At 32.9% G+C, this 17,012-nt stretch overlaps 2 protein-coding genes across 4 annotated transcripts; one reads left to right on the top strand and one right to left on the bottom strand.

Annotated features, from left to right (window-relative positions):
* Positions 1-10,089: 10,089 nt before the first annotated feature.
* LOC104812088 (amino acid permease 3) lies at positions 10,090-14,755 on the top strand. The gene is made up of 7 exons (XM_010539069.2): positions 10,090-10,536; positions 11,231-11,464; positions 11,837-11,930; positions 12,303-12,517; positions 12,602-12,741; positions 13,363-13,721; positions 14,258-14,755. The coding sequence occupies exons 1-7, from the start codon at positions 10,431-10,433 to the stop codon at positions 14,550-14,552; spliced, it is 1,443 nt and encodes a 480-aa protein (XP_010537371.1). The 5' UTR covers positions 10,090-10,430; the 3' UTR covers positions 14,553-14,755.
* On the bottom strand, positions 14,595-16,358 carry LOC104812089 (protein KRTCAP2 homolog). 3 transcript variants are annotated; one of them, XR_771554.2, is made up of 6 exons: positions 16,253-16,358; positions 15,862-16,029; positions 15,600-15,651; positions 15,120-15,186; positions 14,842-15,016; positions 14,595-14,687 (listed from the first exon to the last, which is right to left on the bottom strand). XR_771554.2 is itself a non-coding variant. In XM_010539070.2 (5 exons), the coding sequence occupies exons 2-5, from the start codon at positions 16,015-16,017 to the stop codon at positions 14,926-14,928; spliced, it is 366 nt and encodes a 121-aa protein (XP_010537372.1). In that variant the 5' UTR covers positions 16,018-16,029; positions 16,253-16,358; the 3' UTR covers positions 14,754-14,925. The 3 variants fall into 3 exon arrangements, 2 of the variants coding, with proteins under 2 accessions (XP_010537372.1, XP_010537373.1); XM_010539070.2 differs by lacking the exon at positions 14,595-14,687 and having other exon boundaries at positions 14,754-15,016; XM_010539071.2 differs by lacking the exon at positions 14,595-14,687 and having other exon boundaries at positions 14,754-15,016; positions 15,862-16,022.
* Positions 16,359-17,012: the final 654 nt, after the last annotated feature.

The raw sequence follows: 17,012 nt of genomic DNA, 5'->3' as shown, positions 1-17,012 counted from the left end.
ATGACAAAAATTAATAATTGTTCATAGTAAGACGGAAAAGTTATTGATTTATATCATATATATGTATAGATTTACTAACTAATTGTATATATACATATATATGAATATATTTGTATGTATGTATATATGTATGTCTTTGTATTTTTTATATTTTATTTTTTTGTTTATGTGTTTACATGCATATATATTTGTGTATATATATGTTTATGTATATCTATTTCACTATTTGTATATATGTGTGGATATGAATGTATTTGTATGTATATAATATACAAATGTATATATGGGTGTATGTATATACATGTATGCATATATCGCATATATATGCGAATATATTCTTTAATTTTTTTTATGTGTGTATATATATATGTATGTGTTTATATTTGTATATGAATGTATATGTATAAATATATGTACATATGCATGCATGTATACATAGCTAGGTAGGTATTTTATATTTTCTATTTTATTTTTTTATTTGTGTGTATATATGTATATATACATATATGTATATATGTATATAGGAATGTTTTTGTATGTGTATATACTTGTATCGATGTATGTATATATGTATACATGTATGTGTATATATTAGTATTTATTTTATTTTTACTATTTTATTTTTTATATTTATATATGTGTATATGAATGTATTTGTATGCATATATGTATACATGCATGTATTTAATTTTTATATTTTATATATAATTTTTTTTTCTACCTGTCAAATATATATGTTAAAAATATAATAATGTATCAATCATATAAATGTGTCAATTGAAAAAAAATAGAAAATATTAATACCGTTTAACGTCCTATAAAAATATGTTTGGTTAAGAGTTTTTCTTTGATACTTTCTTTTGTTTTAGTTTTTTCCAATCTTGAACTATCAATTGTGATAAATAAATATTATATATAAGTTTTTATAATATTTATATCAATAAAATTTATAAATCGATAAGTTTAATTCATGAGATATTTATAAGTTTAGTTTGTATATAAAGTTATGTAAATATTTTATTTTATTATTGTACATTGAAATGTTGTTAGGAATTATGAATTTTGATATAACTTTTTTATAGAAAAATTAGGACTATGAAATTAATCAACAACATTATTTTGTATTTATAAATTTGTTTGATTATAGATGCGGTTATTTCGGTTATAAAGAAATCATAACCATCGGTTATGAATGAACATTAACATTTAAGAAAACTATTTACAAAAAGATATTTAAAAACTCTAAGTTGCATCATAATATTAATATTAATCTTATAAAATGATTAATCCAAATCTTAAACCACAAAATCTCCAAAAATCTTCAAAAATTTTAACCTTCACTATATTTTCATCTTCATTTGTTTTAAACTAATAAAAGAAAGATATAACAAATGTATAATATAGCTAAAAAAGTTTTTAATCAAAATGAGTGTGTGAGAGTTGAAAGTGAAAATACGATATTTTTTTCGATCCAAACCGTTCTAAATTGACGAACGATATTATTTTTAGAAAATCGAATTTTTCGAAACCGAATTTTCAAAAATCCTGAAAAATTTTTTTTAGAGGAAATCTATCTAATTATGTTTTCAATGAATTTAAAAGATTATTCGTAGACAAGGTTCTTTGGAAAATAGACCTCTTCGAGATAGAATTTTTTTGACAGTTGAATCGGAAAACAAGGTCGGAGATGTAGTTAACTGCGACGGAGTGTATCGTCATAAGAAATCATCAGAAGAAATAAGAAAGTTTGACCGAAACATATTTGCGATCAAATGAGAAAGAGTAAAGTAAAAAAAAACGTAGGGTTATTTATTTTAAACTGGTCAATGTTAATCGAACTGTGTTCAATTAAATTGGTTAAATGTTAAATCGGGTTCATATCTAAATCGATTGCAAAATACTTAACATGGCAATCTATGTGTACACTAACGTGGCGAAACGACAATGCCAAGTCAGACTAAACTAACGATATGATGACGTCATTTTTTTAAGTATTCATTTGGCAAAAAAAATTTGTATTGGGAAATATATTTTAGTATTCTTTAATATGACAATATAATAGTATAATGTATAGTGATAAGTGTACAATAATTTAATTTTATCAATATATTTAAATGTATTTAAATAAATAAGTTTATCATTTTTTACGAAATTCATATCAATAAATTTTATAAAAAAATATCTAATAACTTTTAAGCTTACTAAATTCTTAAACGGTATTATTTTAGACAACCGAATTTCACATAAATGAATTTAAAAAAAAAACCCGACCTTTTTTAAAGAAAATCTAATTATGTCTTCGATGAAATTGAAAGATTACTCATAACCAGAGTTCTTCAGGGAATAAACGTCTTCGAGAGGAAACTTCTTCGACAGTGGAATCGGAAAACGAGGTTGGAGATGGAACTAGCTGCGACAGAATGTATCATCGTAGAAAATCATCGGAACAAATCAGAAAGTTTGATCGAAATATATTTGGCTCAAATGAGAAACAATAAAGTGAAAAAAGTAGGGTTATTTGTTTTCAATCAATGTCAACCGGATCGGGTTCAATTAAATTAGTTAAATGTTAAATCGGGTTCATATCTAAATCGATTGCAAAATATTTAACATGGCAATCTATGTGTATACTAACGTGGCGAAACAACAATGTCAAATCAGACTAAACTAACGATATGATGACGTCATTTTTTTAAATGTTCATTTGGCAAAAAATTTTGTATCGGGAAATATATTTTAGTATTCTTAAATCTGATAATATAATAGTATAATGTAGAGTGATAAGTGTACAATAATTTAATTTTATCAATATATTTAAATGTATTTAAATAAATAAGTTTATCATTTTTTATGAAATTCATATCAATAAATTTTATAAAAAAATAATTAATAACTTTTAAGCTTAAAAAAATATAAAATATAGACAATAATTTTGGATACCAATATTGGTTTACAAAACTAAATGAAAAAAATATTAGGGGTGAGCGTTTTGATACGGTTCTTCATAATCAAACCGAAAAATACGGTATTTTTTTTATATCAAAATCGTTCTAAATTCTTGAACGGTATTATTTTAGAAAACCGAATTTCACATAAATGAAATTTTAAAAAAACTCGACTTTTTTTAAAGAAAATCTAATTATGTCTTCGATGAATTTGAAAGATTACTCATAAATAGAGTTCTTCGGGGAATAAACGTATTCGAGAGGAAACTTCTTCGACAGTGGAATCGAAAAACGAGGTTGGAGATGGAACTAGCTGCGACGAAATGTATCATCGTAGAAAATCATCAGAACAAATCAGAAAGTTTGACCGAAATATGTTTGGCTCAAATGAGAAACAGTAAAGTTAAAAAAAGTAGGGTTATTTGTTTTCAATCAATGTCAACCGGATCGGGTTCAATTAAATTAGTTAAATGTTAAATCGGGTTCATATCTAAATCGATATCAAAATATTTGATATGGCAACCTATGTGTACACTAAGTGGTGAAACGACAATGCCAATTCACACTAAACTACGGTATGATGACGTCATTTTTTTTAAGTATTCATTTGGGGGAAAAACTTTTGAATCGGAGAATATATTTGAGTATTCTTTAATCTCACAATATAATAATATAATGTGTAATGATATTTGTATAGTAATTTAATTTTATCGATATATTTCAATGTATTAAATAAATAAGTTTATCATTTTCTACAAAATTCATATCAATAAATTTTATAAAACAATAATGAATGACTTTTAAGTTTACCAAAATATAAAATATAGATTATCATGATTCAAAAGTTAGAATGACATTAATTTGGAATATCAATATTGATTTAAAGAACTAAATAAAAAAAATAAAAAAATATTAGGGGTGGACGTTTCGATTTGTTTCTTCAGAATTGAACCAAAAAATACGATATTTTTTCCGATCCAAACCGTTCTTAATTCCCCAACGTTACAAAGTTTAGAAAATCAAATTTTCTAGAATCAAAACGAAACTAACCGAATTTCAAAATTTTCAAAAAAATAATTTTTTTTTAAAAATCTATTTTTTAATAAAAACTGGAAGTGAACCGAATGTTTTATAGAAACCGGTGGTATCTATTTTTCTAAAACTGAAAAAACCCAACCAATGCATTCTCATCCCGAACCGATTCCCGAACTACTCACCCCTAAAAAATATAAATACCAAATTTATATTTACTTTTCCACATAACTCTACATTATATTCGTAAAAATATAATTAAGTGAAAAAAACCATTTATTTTAATTCAACAACTTCATAGTCATAACATCTCCAATATAAAGAATATTTTTAAATGCACTTTATTCCTTTTGTACTCACTTTCATAGATATTTTTAAGTGCATTTTAATTATAAATTGTTAATTATAAAAAATATTTTTATTGAATATCTTATTTGTTTAATTAATTTACTAATATAAATTATAAATTATAGAGAATATTTTATTACATAAAATAGTAAAAAACTTCCTCAAAACAATATGAAAGAAATAAAATTCAAGTATACTATATATTTAATTACGAATGTATACGAATTTCTAAATTTCTAATAAAAAATAATATTTAAATATTCTACAATAACAATGAATCGTTTTTATTCCGCATTCTCATATCATATCATATATCATTTATCAATAACATTCATATCAATAAATTTAATAAAAATATATTTAATATAAAAATAATAATAACCCGCGCATCGCGCGGGTCTTTTTCTAGTAAGAATAACGAAGTTGTACACACGGGCATGGGCGGACCCACTTGATCAATAGTGGGGTCACAGGCCCCACACTTGTAGAATTTGTTTTTGTTTTTTTCATAAATTTTATGTAAAATTATTATATTGCCCTAATGAAATTAAGTATATACTTATAAACTTATATGTATATACATTAGTGACCCCATTAATAAAATGTTTTGGGTCCGCCACTACACGGGTTTTGTTATCTTCACACATCATGTCCCCATTACCAAAAAAAAAAATTACGTAATAATTTTATTGTTTGGTTGGTCGAAGATTTTTTGTACAAGAGGTCTTATAGGTTATAACTGTGAATGAGTTCCTTCGAGATTGACACTGTTGCGACATTTCTTTTTAAATCTTTCATTTTTTTAATATGTTTATGTTGGAAGGTAATTAAATGTATGTATATATGCGAGAAAAATATGTATATTTTATATCTGTAGTAACGGAGTCTCCACATGTACTTAGATCTCACACTAAACCCTAATTGAATTAGAGATAAATTATGGTAAATAAAAGGATTTATACTCTAATCATGTTGGCATATGCTGTCAGATATATCATCGGTTAATGATTCGGGTTGTTCACATATGATAACATGATATATATATATATATATATATATATGTGTGTGTGTGTGTGTGTGTGTCAAGTTATTGAATCGGTGAGGTCTATGATTCGGTTTGTGCGTATGATGGTATATGTCATGTACCGAAACGAAGAAACAGCAAAGATGGAGTTCGTAATTAGCAATTAGGAGATTAAATTCTAAAAACATATAAAGAAATATATGGCTTGAAATTGTGAAATACTAACTCATATAAACCATAGATAAACTCATATATATACACTACAAGAAAAACTGTTATTTGCGACCGAAAAATCTGTCGCAACATGAAGAAGAATCTGTCGGTAAAAAATATTTGCGACCGATTACGACTGACGACTGTCGGTCGCTAAATCGTTGTCGCAAAATCTGTGTGGTCGTGATTCTGTCGCAAACTTGCGACCGACCGATCTGTAGATTATCGGTCGCTAATATACGACAGATGGTTAAGGTCGGTAATCTGTCGCAAATTGGTGAATTGATTTCTGTCGCACATTGCGACAGAAATAGGAGTAGGTACTCCGTCGCTACGTAACGACAAATAGCATCAGTCGCACTCTGTCGCAAATGGAACGACCAAATATCATCAGTCGCAATCTGTCGCAAATGTAACGACCAAATATAGCGGTAGGTATTCGGTCGCAATTTTCCGACTAATGTAAATGGTAGCATTCTGTCGCAAATGTAAAATTTGTAAAACAAATATTAAAAAATAATAATTATTTAAATTCAAATAAAAATTTAAAAATAAATATAAAAATATAAAATTAAAATTATTTATTTAAAATTAAAAAGTATTTATTAAATAAAAAGTATTTATTAAATAAAAACAAATTAAACACTAAACAAAAAAATTATCCGGATTGTCTGATCCGGTTGTTTGGTCCGCGGGTGTTGTAGAAGGTCCGACTCCGGGCTGAGGAGTCAAAAATGGGTTGAACGGCATATCTTGCGCCGTTGGTGGGTCGTCTCGAGGAGGAAATAGCCGGGCGAAAAGCGTCTCGTAACGCGCAATCCGTGCCTCAGCTTCTTCAAGTCTAGCAATCTTCCTGCGATCCTCCTCGAACTCTTGAATCTTTTTCTTCAACAGCTCGACCTCCCTAGTGAGTGAGACGTGGTGACCGATGGATGTTGCATCCGGTTTGGATTTGTTTTAGGGTTGACTAAAACAACCCAATCCAACATATTCTTCTATGTATGCGACTCTTTCAGTTTCGCAGGAGAGAGAGAAGAAAAAGCCAGGGCGACGACGACGGTTATGGGAGACGGCGAAGCCGGCGATCGGAGCTGCATCGCGGTGGAGTTTCCAGGTGTAGTCGTTCTTGTTCTCTTGTGTCTTTCTTTCGATGTTCTCTTCGGTGGTGTTCCGGCGAGCCCCGGTTTGTGGCTTTGGCGCAAACTGAAAGAGTCGCATACATAGAAGAATATGTTGGATTGGGTTGTTTTAGTCAACCCTAAAACAAATCCAAACCCTCTGAATGAAAAAGAAGGTTTTACTTCCTTCACATATCCCAACAATCTCCACCTTGTGGAGGAAGTGAATCCTTAGTGTATATCACCGCCCGACGACCCCTAACAAATCGTTAGCAGCCCTTAGTGAGTCCAAAGTATCATTGGACTCACCGTATTCGATCAACCTCAAACGAGAGATTATTACCTGCCTCAGTCATAGCAGACCGAGCCTTACCTCCCGATGATGACCAGAACGTCTTCTTGTATCACCATGAGTAACCACCTCGAACCCGAAGTGTCCTTCCTCCAAAATACGAGATCCCAGTTCCGTAACCTCTGTTTCTACAGAGAAAACTTCTGATCATGTTTATGATATGTATTTAGTTTAAATGTGTACATACCGCATATTAACTATTGTAGTACATGTTACGTGCACTCAGTAGTTTTATCACACATATTGTAGAGTCCTATATGCACTCTAAATACGTTATACCCCTTTATCTAGATACAGTGTATATATGAAGTTTGTGACCTACATTAAATATGTATTATATAACCATACGATCTAAATGTGCCTATACACACACTCCAATTACATGTAAAGATCAGATCTATGTTTAACTATATAGTAATGTTAGAGTCCTTTGTCTTGTGAAATGAGCACGGTTCCTTCCCAAGGAAAGAACGTGGCTCTGATACCAAAAGTTGTGACACCCGTAACCCGTGTACAGTATACGGGCTGTGTCACATGGACGATATAAAATAAAATAATAAGTTGCGGAAGCAAAATCACGAAATACAAAAACATTTTTAATCAAACCAGAGTAAGCAGCGGAAAATATCACGGGCGATCAATATCGCAAAATAACACATGTCCGAATAGTTATAATTTAACCGTATAAAATGTGGGAAATACAAGTTCCGTAACCCAAAATGTAAATCGAAGGCCGAGAAGGGAGAGTGCCATTTCTGCCATGCACGGAGCAATGGGGCTATCAGCACTAAGAATGACACCCAAGTCGCCAACAAACTTCCTGATCCAAACAGCTTCCTTTGCCGCGTCCGACGCTGCAATATACTCAGCTTCTGTAGTAGAATCTACAACGGTTTCCGTAGCTATACTAGAATTTTCTTGTAGTGATAAGTCCGTGATCATTTTATAGTACCGTTTGTCATAAATATAATCGTAATACAATCGGGGTATGTGCATCAAACAATGTTTTAATATCTAAATTATGTAGAATACATACCCGTACTATCGAAAGTCTTTGAGAGAGACATTGGTCACTTAACCAACAATCTCCCACTTGCTCTAATCATGGACTGCTAAACATCTAATGTCCATATCCCTAACATGACCCTCATGCTTCGACGAAGGGAGAGGCTTCGTCAACTGATCGGCAATGTTGTCATTACAAGAGATACGCATGCACATTGGCAACATGATTCGTGATATCTTCCTCTCGGTTCAAAAGGGGAAGTATTAGGGGTGGCCATTTCGGTTAATAACCGAATAACCGAACGGTTGAGGAAGTTGAATAACCGTTCGGGTTCGGTTCGGTTCGGTTAATAACCGAATAACCGCGGTTAACCGAACGGTTATTAGAGTTTTTATAATATTTTAATTTTTACCCTTATTATTATTAGTGTTATTTTTTTGTAGTTCATTTGTACCTTATGTGTTTCACCTAATAAACCATAAAATTTAATATTTTTAACTTTTAATCTAATTATTGAAGTTTTTGTAGATTTTTTTGTAACTTTTTTGGAGGATTAATTATTTTATAGATTTATTTGGATAAATATTTTGAAGTTTGTATAGGATTAATATTCTTTTTTTTTAAATATATCATAACCGAACCGAACCGATTTAAAACCGAACCGAATAAACCAAAAAATTTAACCGTTTGGTTATAATTTTATTATGCAAAAACCGAACCGAACCGAACCGAAACCGAACCGAACCGAACCGAATAAATCTATATAACCGTTTGGGTATGATTTTTTTATAACCGAAATAACCGAACCCGAAATAACCGAACCGAAAACCGAACCGAAACCCGAAATGGTCACCCCTAGGTTTAGCGACGGAATGCGGGAACAAATTTTACATCTCAAAGAGTCGTAAAATCCGTCGAAAATTTGCGACGGAATGCAACGGAGACGTTGCCGTGAACCGAACCGAATAAATCTATATAACCGTTTGGGTATGATTTTTTTATAACCGAAATAACCGAACCCGAAATAACCGAACCGAAAACCGAACCGAAACCCGAAATGGCCACCCCTACCTAATAGGCCATATTTTACATTTCAAAATGTACGTACCGTTTTCATTTAATTTTTTTAATATTCAAGAAACTTCTATGAAGAACAAGATATATTGTATAGGTGATCAATTCAAAGGTGGTTTAATTTAGAGATCTCAATTATTTTTAAAATCCTTTTTCTACCAATTAATCATTTATGGTAGGTTCATGTGTTCCCCTTTATTATTTAATAATAATAATTTACATTTCAGGTTTGAATTATTAGGCTAATTTGGTAAATTACTTACGATTAGCGTCAATTATATATGAGTATGACTGGTGGTTAACTATTGAATAGACCGGTTTAGGGCTAGTAGTTATTGCAAAATGAAAATAAAAGGTAAGTTAAAAATTAAACTAACGGTCCAATAGATTGAAATGTATGGTATGCATTAATTAAAAATGGTATGGCTAAAACCTCTATATGAAAAGTTTTGAAAATTAAATTTGAGAGTGAAAAGACTGATGCTGTAGAACATTATCCGATATTTTTATATATTTAAATTAATTTTATTTATAATTTTGATGAACAAAATCCAAACTGAGAGTTGAACCTTAAAGTCCAAATGATGTGAGCATCTTTGGACTGCCCTTTATTTTCCTCCTCATTGTCTTTTTATATTTGTATTATTTTCTTTATGAAATATTCTATTTTAACATATTATATGATCAAGTCATTGAAGTCAATTTTCAATCCCACATGGTTTTGGTCCCACCAACTTTTCCCCTTACTCTTACACTACAAATTATGTGACCACAGAAATTTTTATTGCGGGATATTAATTTAAAAAAAAACGAGAAATATTAGATTGATTTTGTAAAGAATATATATACATATAGATAAATATTAATTTTATATAAAAATAATTTTAAAAACATATACTAATGTGAACACGTCACTCCGATACTATAAATACGTATCTCTCTTTCTCTATATACATACACACACAATAAACTCAATTTCTATTCCATCATCATTCCGATCTTTTCACTCCTCACAAAGACAGACTCTCTTGTTTAATTTTCTTAAAAAAGAAAACATAATTTCTCACTAACCTTGTTTTTTTAATAAACGTCCTCGGATTTTGGTTAAAAATACAATCAATGTGTATTTAATTCGTGGCAAAAAGCCATAATTATATATATATATATATATATATATATATGTATGTATCAACACGTTACCCATCACAAATAAACACAACACTCTTCTCTTCCTTAACTCCTTGTCTGTATTTTTTTTTTCTTCTACTCTCAAATATCACTTCTCTCCCAAAAAAAAAAACTCACATTTAAAAAAAAAATGGTTCAATCTGCAAAGAGCCATGACCGACAAGCTTTCGCCGTGGACATGCCACCGTCCGGCGGATCCGAGATATTCGACGACGACGGTCGGCACAAACGAACCGGTAACGCCATGTTTTCTTTCTTACCTTCTTTTTCAAAAAGAGTATTCGCTATTCACCGATCAAACACAAATCTAAAAAAAGATAAATTGGTTATCGAATATTCTGTGTTTGAGGATTCAAGAATATAAAGTTATTGGATATTGTAACGTGGAAATTAAATTAAAAAAAAAATACAAGGAAGAAAAAGACAAAGAACAAACTTTTGCCACATCTCTTCTTTATGTGTTTTTTGAATTACAATGAAAATATGTCTCGTATTTATATTAGAAACTAAAAAAAAAGGATATTAAAAAAATAAGATTTGATGCAAATTAATTAATATAAGACAAGATAAGAGAGAATTGACACAATTAATACAATTGATTTCTACATTAATTGATTTTGTGTCTCTAATTGTTTAAATCATTTCCAACTTTCATTCCAATCTCCAATCTTATGCTGAATTAACTCCAACATCTGATTTAGCTTCGAAGCGTAAATATTCATTTCAACAAAAGTTTAGTTATAAAAAAGAATGTTTTTTTTTAGTAAACGGCTGTTTCTAGTTCAAGAACCAATGTCTAAGGATTCAAGAAAATGAAGTTTAACAAGAATGTTTTGTCAACAAAACCTCAGTTTGATCCAGTTATTCAAGGAAATTAATGAAGTTATTAGGAATGTATTATATATATATGATGATGCGTTTGCTATATAGGGAGCGTATGGACGGCGAGCGCGCACATAATAACGGCGGTGATAGGGTCGGGGGTGCTGTCGTTGGCGTGGGCCACGGCTCAGTTGGGATGGGTGGCCGGACCGGCTGCCATGCTGTTGTTCTCTGCCGTTACTTATTTCACTTCCACTCTCCTCTCCTCTTGTTACCGTTCCGGCGACCCTCTCTCCGGCAAGCGGAACTACACTTACATGGACGCCGTCCGTTCCAACCTAGGTACATATACATATACATACATACATATGTGTGTGTGTGTGTATGTATTTCCCAAGAAAGCGAGTTCTTTTATGGTGCTCAAGAGATGATCTTTCACAAAGTTGAGATCTTTTTGTTCCGGGTGTTGCATAAAATTCGTCATCCGTATAGTGATATTGATATAGACATATAGTTAGGTGGAAATACATTGAAATTAGATACCTTTTTTGTTCATTTCCTCTTCCATTTAGGCAAGTAAAGGTGGAACCTTTTTTTTAGAGGAATCTGAATTTATTCGAGGTGAAGAAGATTCTTTGAAAACGACCCGTTACCATATAATTGTGGAGTAACTAACATGTGTGTATGGTTTGGCTTTTTGGGTTAATGGGTTAGGTGGTGTGAAGGTGAAGCTATGCGGACTTGTTCAATATCTGAATCTTTTCGGCGTGGCGATTGGATACACCATTGCTTCGGCTACAAGCATGATGTGAGTGTTTTCCCTAACCCTAAACCCACATTTTTGTACCGTTCATTTGTGATTGGATTCTAGAACCTTCTTCTGACCCTTAAAAGAATGTTCATTCTCTATGAACGAGACATGTTTTGGTCGGAAAGCTACAAGATTTTGATGTTTTACGTTAGGTTTGCAAATGGGTAGTGTTCAAAACACACAAAACAAGATAGAAACATTCAAAGCTAAAAACTTTGTCGATTTTTAGCCAATGGGTCAAATGGGTTCTGATCAAAACACGAAAACTAGACAGATCCTAACATTTCACATCAAAAGCTACAAAATTTGTGCATTTTCCAGTGAAGGGTCTAACGGGTTTTGATCGAAACCCTAAAACAAATGAAACAGGGCAATAAAGAGATCAAATTGCTTCCACAAGAGCAGAGGCAAGAATCCATGCCGAATGAACAGCAACCCGTACATGATCGCATTCGGAGTCGTGGAGATCATATTCTCGCAGATTCCAGACTTCGATCAGCTCTGGTGGCTGTCCATTCTCGCCGCCGTCATGTCTTTCACCTACTCCTCCGTCGGTCTCGCCCTCGGCATCGCCAAAGTCGCGGGTGCGTAAAAAGTTCCGGGGTCTAAGTGCAAGATTTCGTTAGTTACGGGGTCAAAAATGAGAGAGACCGTTTTTTGTTGGACAGAAAATGGGAAATGGAGAGGGAGTCTGACTGGGATTAGCGTTGGGAGAGTGACGGAGACACAGAAGGTTTGGAGAAGCTTTCAAGCTCTTGGAGACATCGCCTTCGCCTACTCTTACTCCATCATCCTCATTGAGATTCAGGTTACATATACATATACATACATAAATACACACATATATACACATACATATATTAGTGATAAGTGTATATGATACGAATTGGATATCCGAGATTTTTAGAGTATCGAACCTAAATCTGAATCCGAATATTTCGGGTTATATGTTTCATTGCTCGGTTTAGTACCCAAAAACTCGAATAAACACGAGACAACAACATTTGGTTACATGCCATACATGAACCATAATAATATCTTCAACTATTTTCGATCGCAATTTATATACATGTTCAAATTTATACAATATCAATTCATAACATATTCAGAATTTATAAAAATACACCCTAAATCAAACAAAAAATTACTTGTAATCATTAAAATCAAATAGCACAACACAATAACTAAAAATGATCATTGGTATTAAATAAGTATTATACATTTATCTATTAAATTATGAGCAATGTACTTAAAAATGTAAATGATGAATTAAAAAGTGTGTATATATATGTAAATACATTTAAACTCTAAAATTAAAAAATTAATTTTGTATTAACCGTATGTCTATAACAATATATCCTTAATATATGGAACATGGCAAATGTATCTAACACTTTTGTCCGAAAAACGGTGGAAAATTGAGAAACAGGACACATTGAAATCTCCACCGGCGGAGGAGAAGACAATGAAGAAGGCGACGCTCGTAAGCGTGGGAGTGACGACGTTGTTCTACATGCTGTGCGGTTGCATGGGTTACGCCGCATTCGGAGACATGTCCCCTGCCAACCTCTTGACCGGTTTCGGTTATTACAACCCTTTCTGGCTCCTTGACGTCGCCAATGCGGCCATCGTGGTTCACCTTGTCGGGGCGTACCAAGTCTATTGCCAGCCCTTGTTTGCCTTCGTCGAGAAGCAAGCTTCGGCTAGGTTTCCCGGCAACGAGTTCATCGCAAAGGAGATCAAAATCCCCGTCCCGGGCTTCAAACCCTACAACCTTAACCTCTTCAGGTGCAAATTACTATTCCTAAATAGGAGTGGACAAATGGTTCGGTTGTTTATAAACCGAACTATAACCAAATCTATTAAAATTAAATAATAGTGTAGTCTTGGATCTTCAAAATATGAATTATCGAACCCGATTTAACTGAATCTGAATAAACAGAACCGTTATCCACCTGTATATTGTATTGCCGATTAATACGTAGTATATATTATATCTGAATAGAGAAATTAACATAATAGAGTTGTTCATACAATTTTATAACTATGGTATGCAACCAGTGTCGAACTTTTAATATTATAATCAAATTAAAATTAAAGCTAACCATATTTAGATTTTGTTATTATTTGTTTATAATTAATTAGATATATTCAAACTTAACCGTTTTATTATGAATTCTTAAAAAAATAAAATAACCGAACCCGAACTAATCGTAGATCACAGTCGAATAACTTGAACCAAACCGTTCGTCCACCCCTAGTCCTTAGCAATGAATGATCTGAAATGCATCTTACTGACCGAGCGATCCAAAATGTGTATTCAGGTTGATATGGAGGACGGCTTTTGTGATCATAACAACCGTCATCTCGATGCTTCTACCGTTCTTCAACGACGTGGTGGGACTGCTCGGGGCATTAGGGTTTTGGCCGTTGACGGTGTATTTCCCGGTGGAGATGTACATCGAGCAGAAGAAGATACCCCGATGGAGCACGAGATGGGTTTGCCTCCAAGTCTTCAGCTCTGCCTGCCTGGTCGTGACGGTCGCAGCGGCTGCTGGCTCTGTTGCCGGAGTTGTTCTCGATCTCAAATCCTACAAGCCGTTCCGAACCGATTACTGAAACTTTCTGTTCGGTCCGAATTCGACGACGGGATCAAGAACATGTCCACCAGTTGTCCGAAAGAACTTTGCAGATAAAACAGCAGAGGCTGTTTTTGTTTCTCTTTTTCTTCCCTTTGATGCGTGTGATATCTATCTGATGCAGAATGGGCAAAGAATAGAAGCAAAATGTGCGTATCTAACTTAATGGATAGAACTTAGAGATCTGAAAACGATTATTATATCCATAGATTCTTTCCTTGGCCATCAATATCCCTAAATTTATAAGCCGAGAAGGAAACTGGTCTTACAATTTGGAGACGTAGAACGGATATTCTTGGTTCAAAGCGGCGAAATCATCCCTGCATAGTCAAATACCGATTGCAATCTCCGGATCAGTGCCTTTTAGATTTCGATTCGGTTTTGGAAACCATGTATCCCGAAATCTTGTTCATCTCGTATAACAGTCCAGCCGAGAACAAGAAGCTGCGAAACAACAAATGTATGAACAATGAGGCAAGAACAGCCATTTTGGCCAGAGGTTGTGAGGCGATGAAACATGAAGACAGCAGAGTTAGGGTTTTAGTACCAGGTTGTGATACAAACTCGATGAACGGTGCTAGCAGCAATAAGGGCAATTGCTTCTGCCAGTATGACTGCCATGAAAACAGAGAGAGAAAAAACTTTAGCAAAATTGCAAAACTTCCAAGTGTTCATGAATCGTAACTCGAATGGCTAAGACATTGATATATTCTCACGTCTTGAAAGACGTTGAACCGAATCTTTCGAAATTTGTAAACCCCAGATGCAAAAAATAGAGACTTTATCTGCACTTCTCTGATCTAGAGTTCACAGAATTCAGAACTACTGATCGAGAGGGAGGATACACACACAAAAAAAAAATCAAGGCCATAACCATGAGCAAACTCGGTTAGCAATTCACCCCGCCGAACCACGTGATCATACGAACAAACATAAACACGCAAATCTTAAATGATTTTGCCCTATAGATTACACCACAACTCAGAAAATGCAAATGCCTTTCAGGATGTGAAAGTGAGAAACTTACCGGCGCCCCAACCAGTTTTCATGCCGGACGATTCCTGGAAATTACCAATGAACTGCAACAAAGTCACACCAAGACAAAACATCAGCAGATGATGATGCTTCAGCGTGATCAGAACCCAATTTCAGGATCAGAACCATAGCATCAAGAATCTCTAGGATCATATTTTAGTAAAGATCACTGCTTTCACAAGCCTAGGGTATACCCAAAATGGAGATTCCTCCATGGATAAGAGGAAAATCTGAACGGATTTAAAAGAACTTACTGTCAGAGACACCAGAAAGAGGATGGAGCTGGTGAATCCTCCGAGGATGGTGAACAACTCTGAAGAAGCTAACTTAGAACGGTACATTTCTTGAAGCGAGAGGATCACAGTGAAAAGGAGAAGAGAACAGAGCATGGAACTTCCACCTCCCGCCATTGATTCTATTTTCTTACCAACCAAACACGAAAAAAGAAAGTAAAACAAAATCGCTTCAGGCATCGATCAAACGGGAGAAAAACACAGAGCTTGATCCGAAATCCAAAAAACGGGAAAAGTTCGCACTGATCTACTGATCGAAAACCTAGAAAGCGCAATTGGTCATGAATTTTTCGCCGACAAAGTTCGTGAACTGAGATCAAACAGGAAATAATCCGAGGTTGTAGTCCCTTACCTGAGAAACCCCAGAAAATCCGATCAATCTTTCGCCTCCCGAAGACCGGTGAATCGCGACGACGACGAAGATCTCGATCAAAGAAAGTAGAAACTGGAATATCCTGAATGACGATATTATCCATTGTTGATCAATATATTACAAAAAATACCCTCTCTCTTAAAACGGCGACGTCTAAAGACATGCTTTGCTTGCTCGAACATATCTCTCTGCGTGGGAAAACAAAGTTTTGGAATTAATTTTTACTAATTTATGTAAAATTCACGAAAATTGGAATAATTTGATTTCTATCCTCAATAAAATAAAAAATTAACGTTTTCTATTGTTTTTTTACCGTATTATAATTACAATGTTTACAATAATATTTATTTTAAATCTCACGTTTGATCATTTTAATTTACGATTGATCATTGTGATTTACAACAACTTTGATTATTTCGAATTTTGACTCAGATTCTATTTTGGTTATATTCGAATTTGATTATTTTGATTTTAAAAAAAATTATAGCTACTCCATTTGATTTTATTCGCTAATATTTAATTCTAAAAAAATATTGATTTTTCAAATATTTTTTTCGGTCTTAGAAAAATTATTACCCTTCCAAAATGGATTACAATTATATGACTCGCTTTAAACGAATTCAATTATTTGGTTACAAACCAAATTGCTCATCCTACTAACCCTCTATGATGTCATTTCCTTGTACTGTGATGTTATAGAATGGGCTCAAATGATAATGTTAATAGTTTGGGACAGTAA

The sequence above is a fragment of the Tarenaya hassleriana genome, unplaced genomic scaffold, assembly GCF_000463585.1.
Source record: "Tarenaya hassleriana unplaced genomic scaffold, ASM46358v1 Cleome2, whole genome shotgun sequence".
Taxonomy (NCBI): domain Eukaryota; kingdom Viridiplantae; phylum Streptophyta; class Magnoliopsida; order Brassicales; family Cleomaceae; genus Tarenaya; species Tarenaya hassleriana.
The sequence above is the reverse complement of the archived record's forward strand: the minus strand, read 5'-3'. Positions and strand labels throughout refer to the sequence as shown.

Excerpts from the sequence above, each read along its gene's own strand:
- LOC104812088 (XM_010539069.2), top strand. The coding sequence starts at position 10,431 with ATGGTTCAATCTGCAAAGAGCCATGACCGACAAGCTTTCGCCGTGGAC. Across the intron at positions 11,465-11,836 it reads CGCCGTCCGTTCCAACCTAG|GTGGTGTGAAGGTGAAGCTA; the intron begins GTACATATACAT and ends TTAATGGGTTAG. Across the intron at positions 12,742-13,362 it reads TCATCCTCATTGAGATTCAG|GACACATTGAAATCTCCACC; the intron begins GTTACATATACA and ends ATTGAGAAACAG.
- LOC104812089 (XM_010539070.2), bottom strand. The coding sequence starts at position 16,017 with ATGGCGGGAGGTGGAAGTTCCATGCTCTGTTCTCTTCTCCTTTTCACT. Across the intron at positions 15,652-15,861 it reads TCTTTCTGGTGTCTCTGACA|TTCATTGGTAATTTCCAGGA; the intron begins GTAAGTTCTTTT and ends ACTTTGTTGCAG. Across the intron at positions 15,187-15,599 it reads GAAAACTGGTTGGGGCGCCG|TCATACTGGCAGAAGCAATT; the intron begins GTAAGTTTCTCA and ends TTTTCATGGCAG.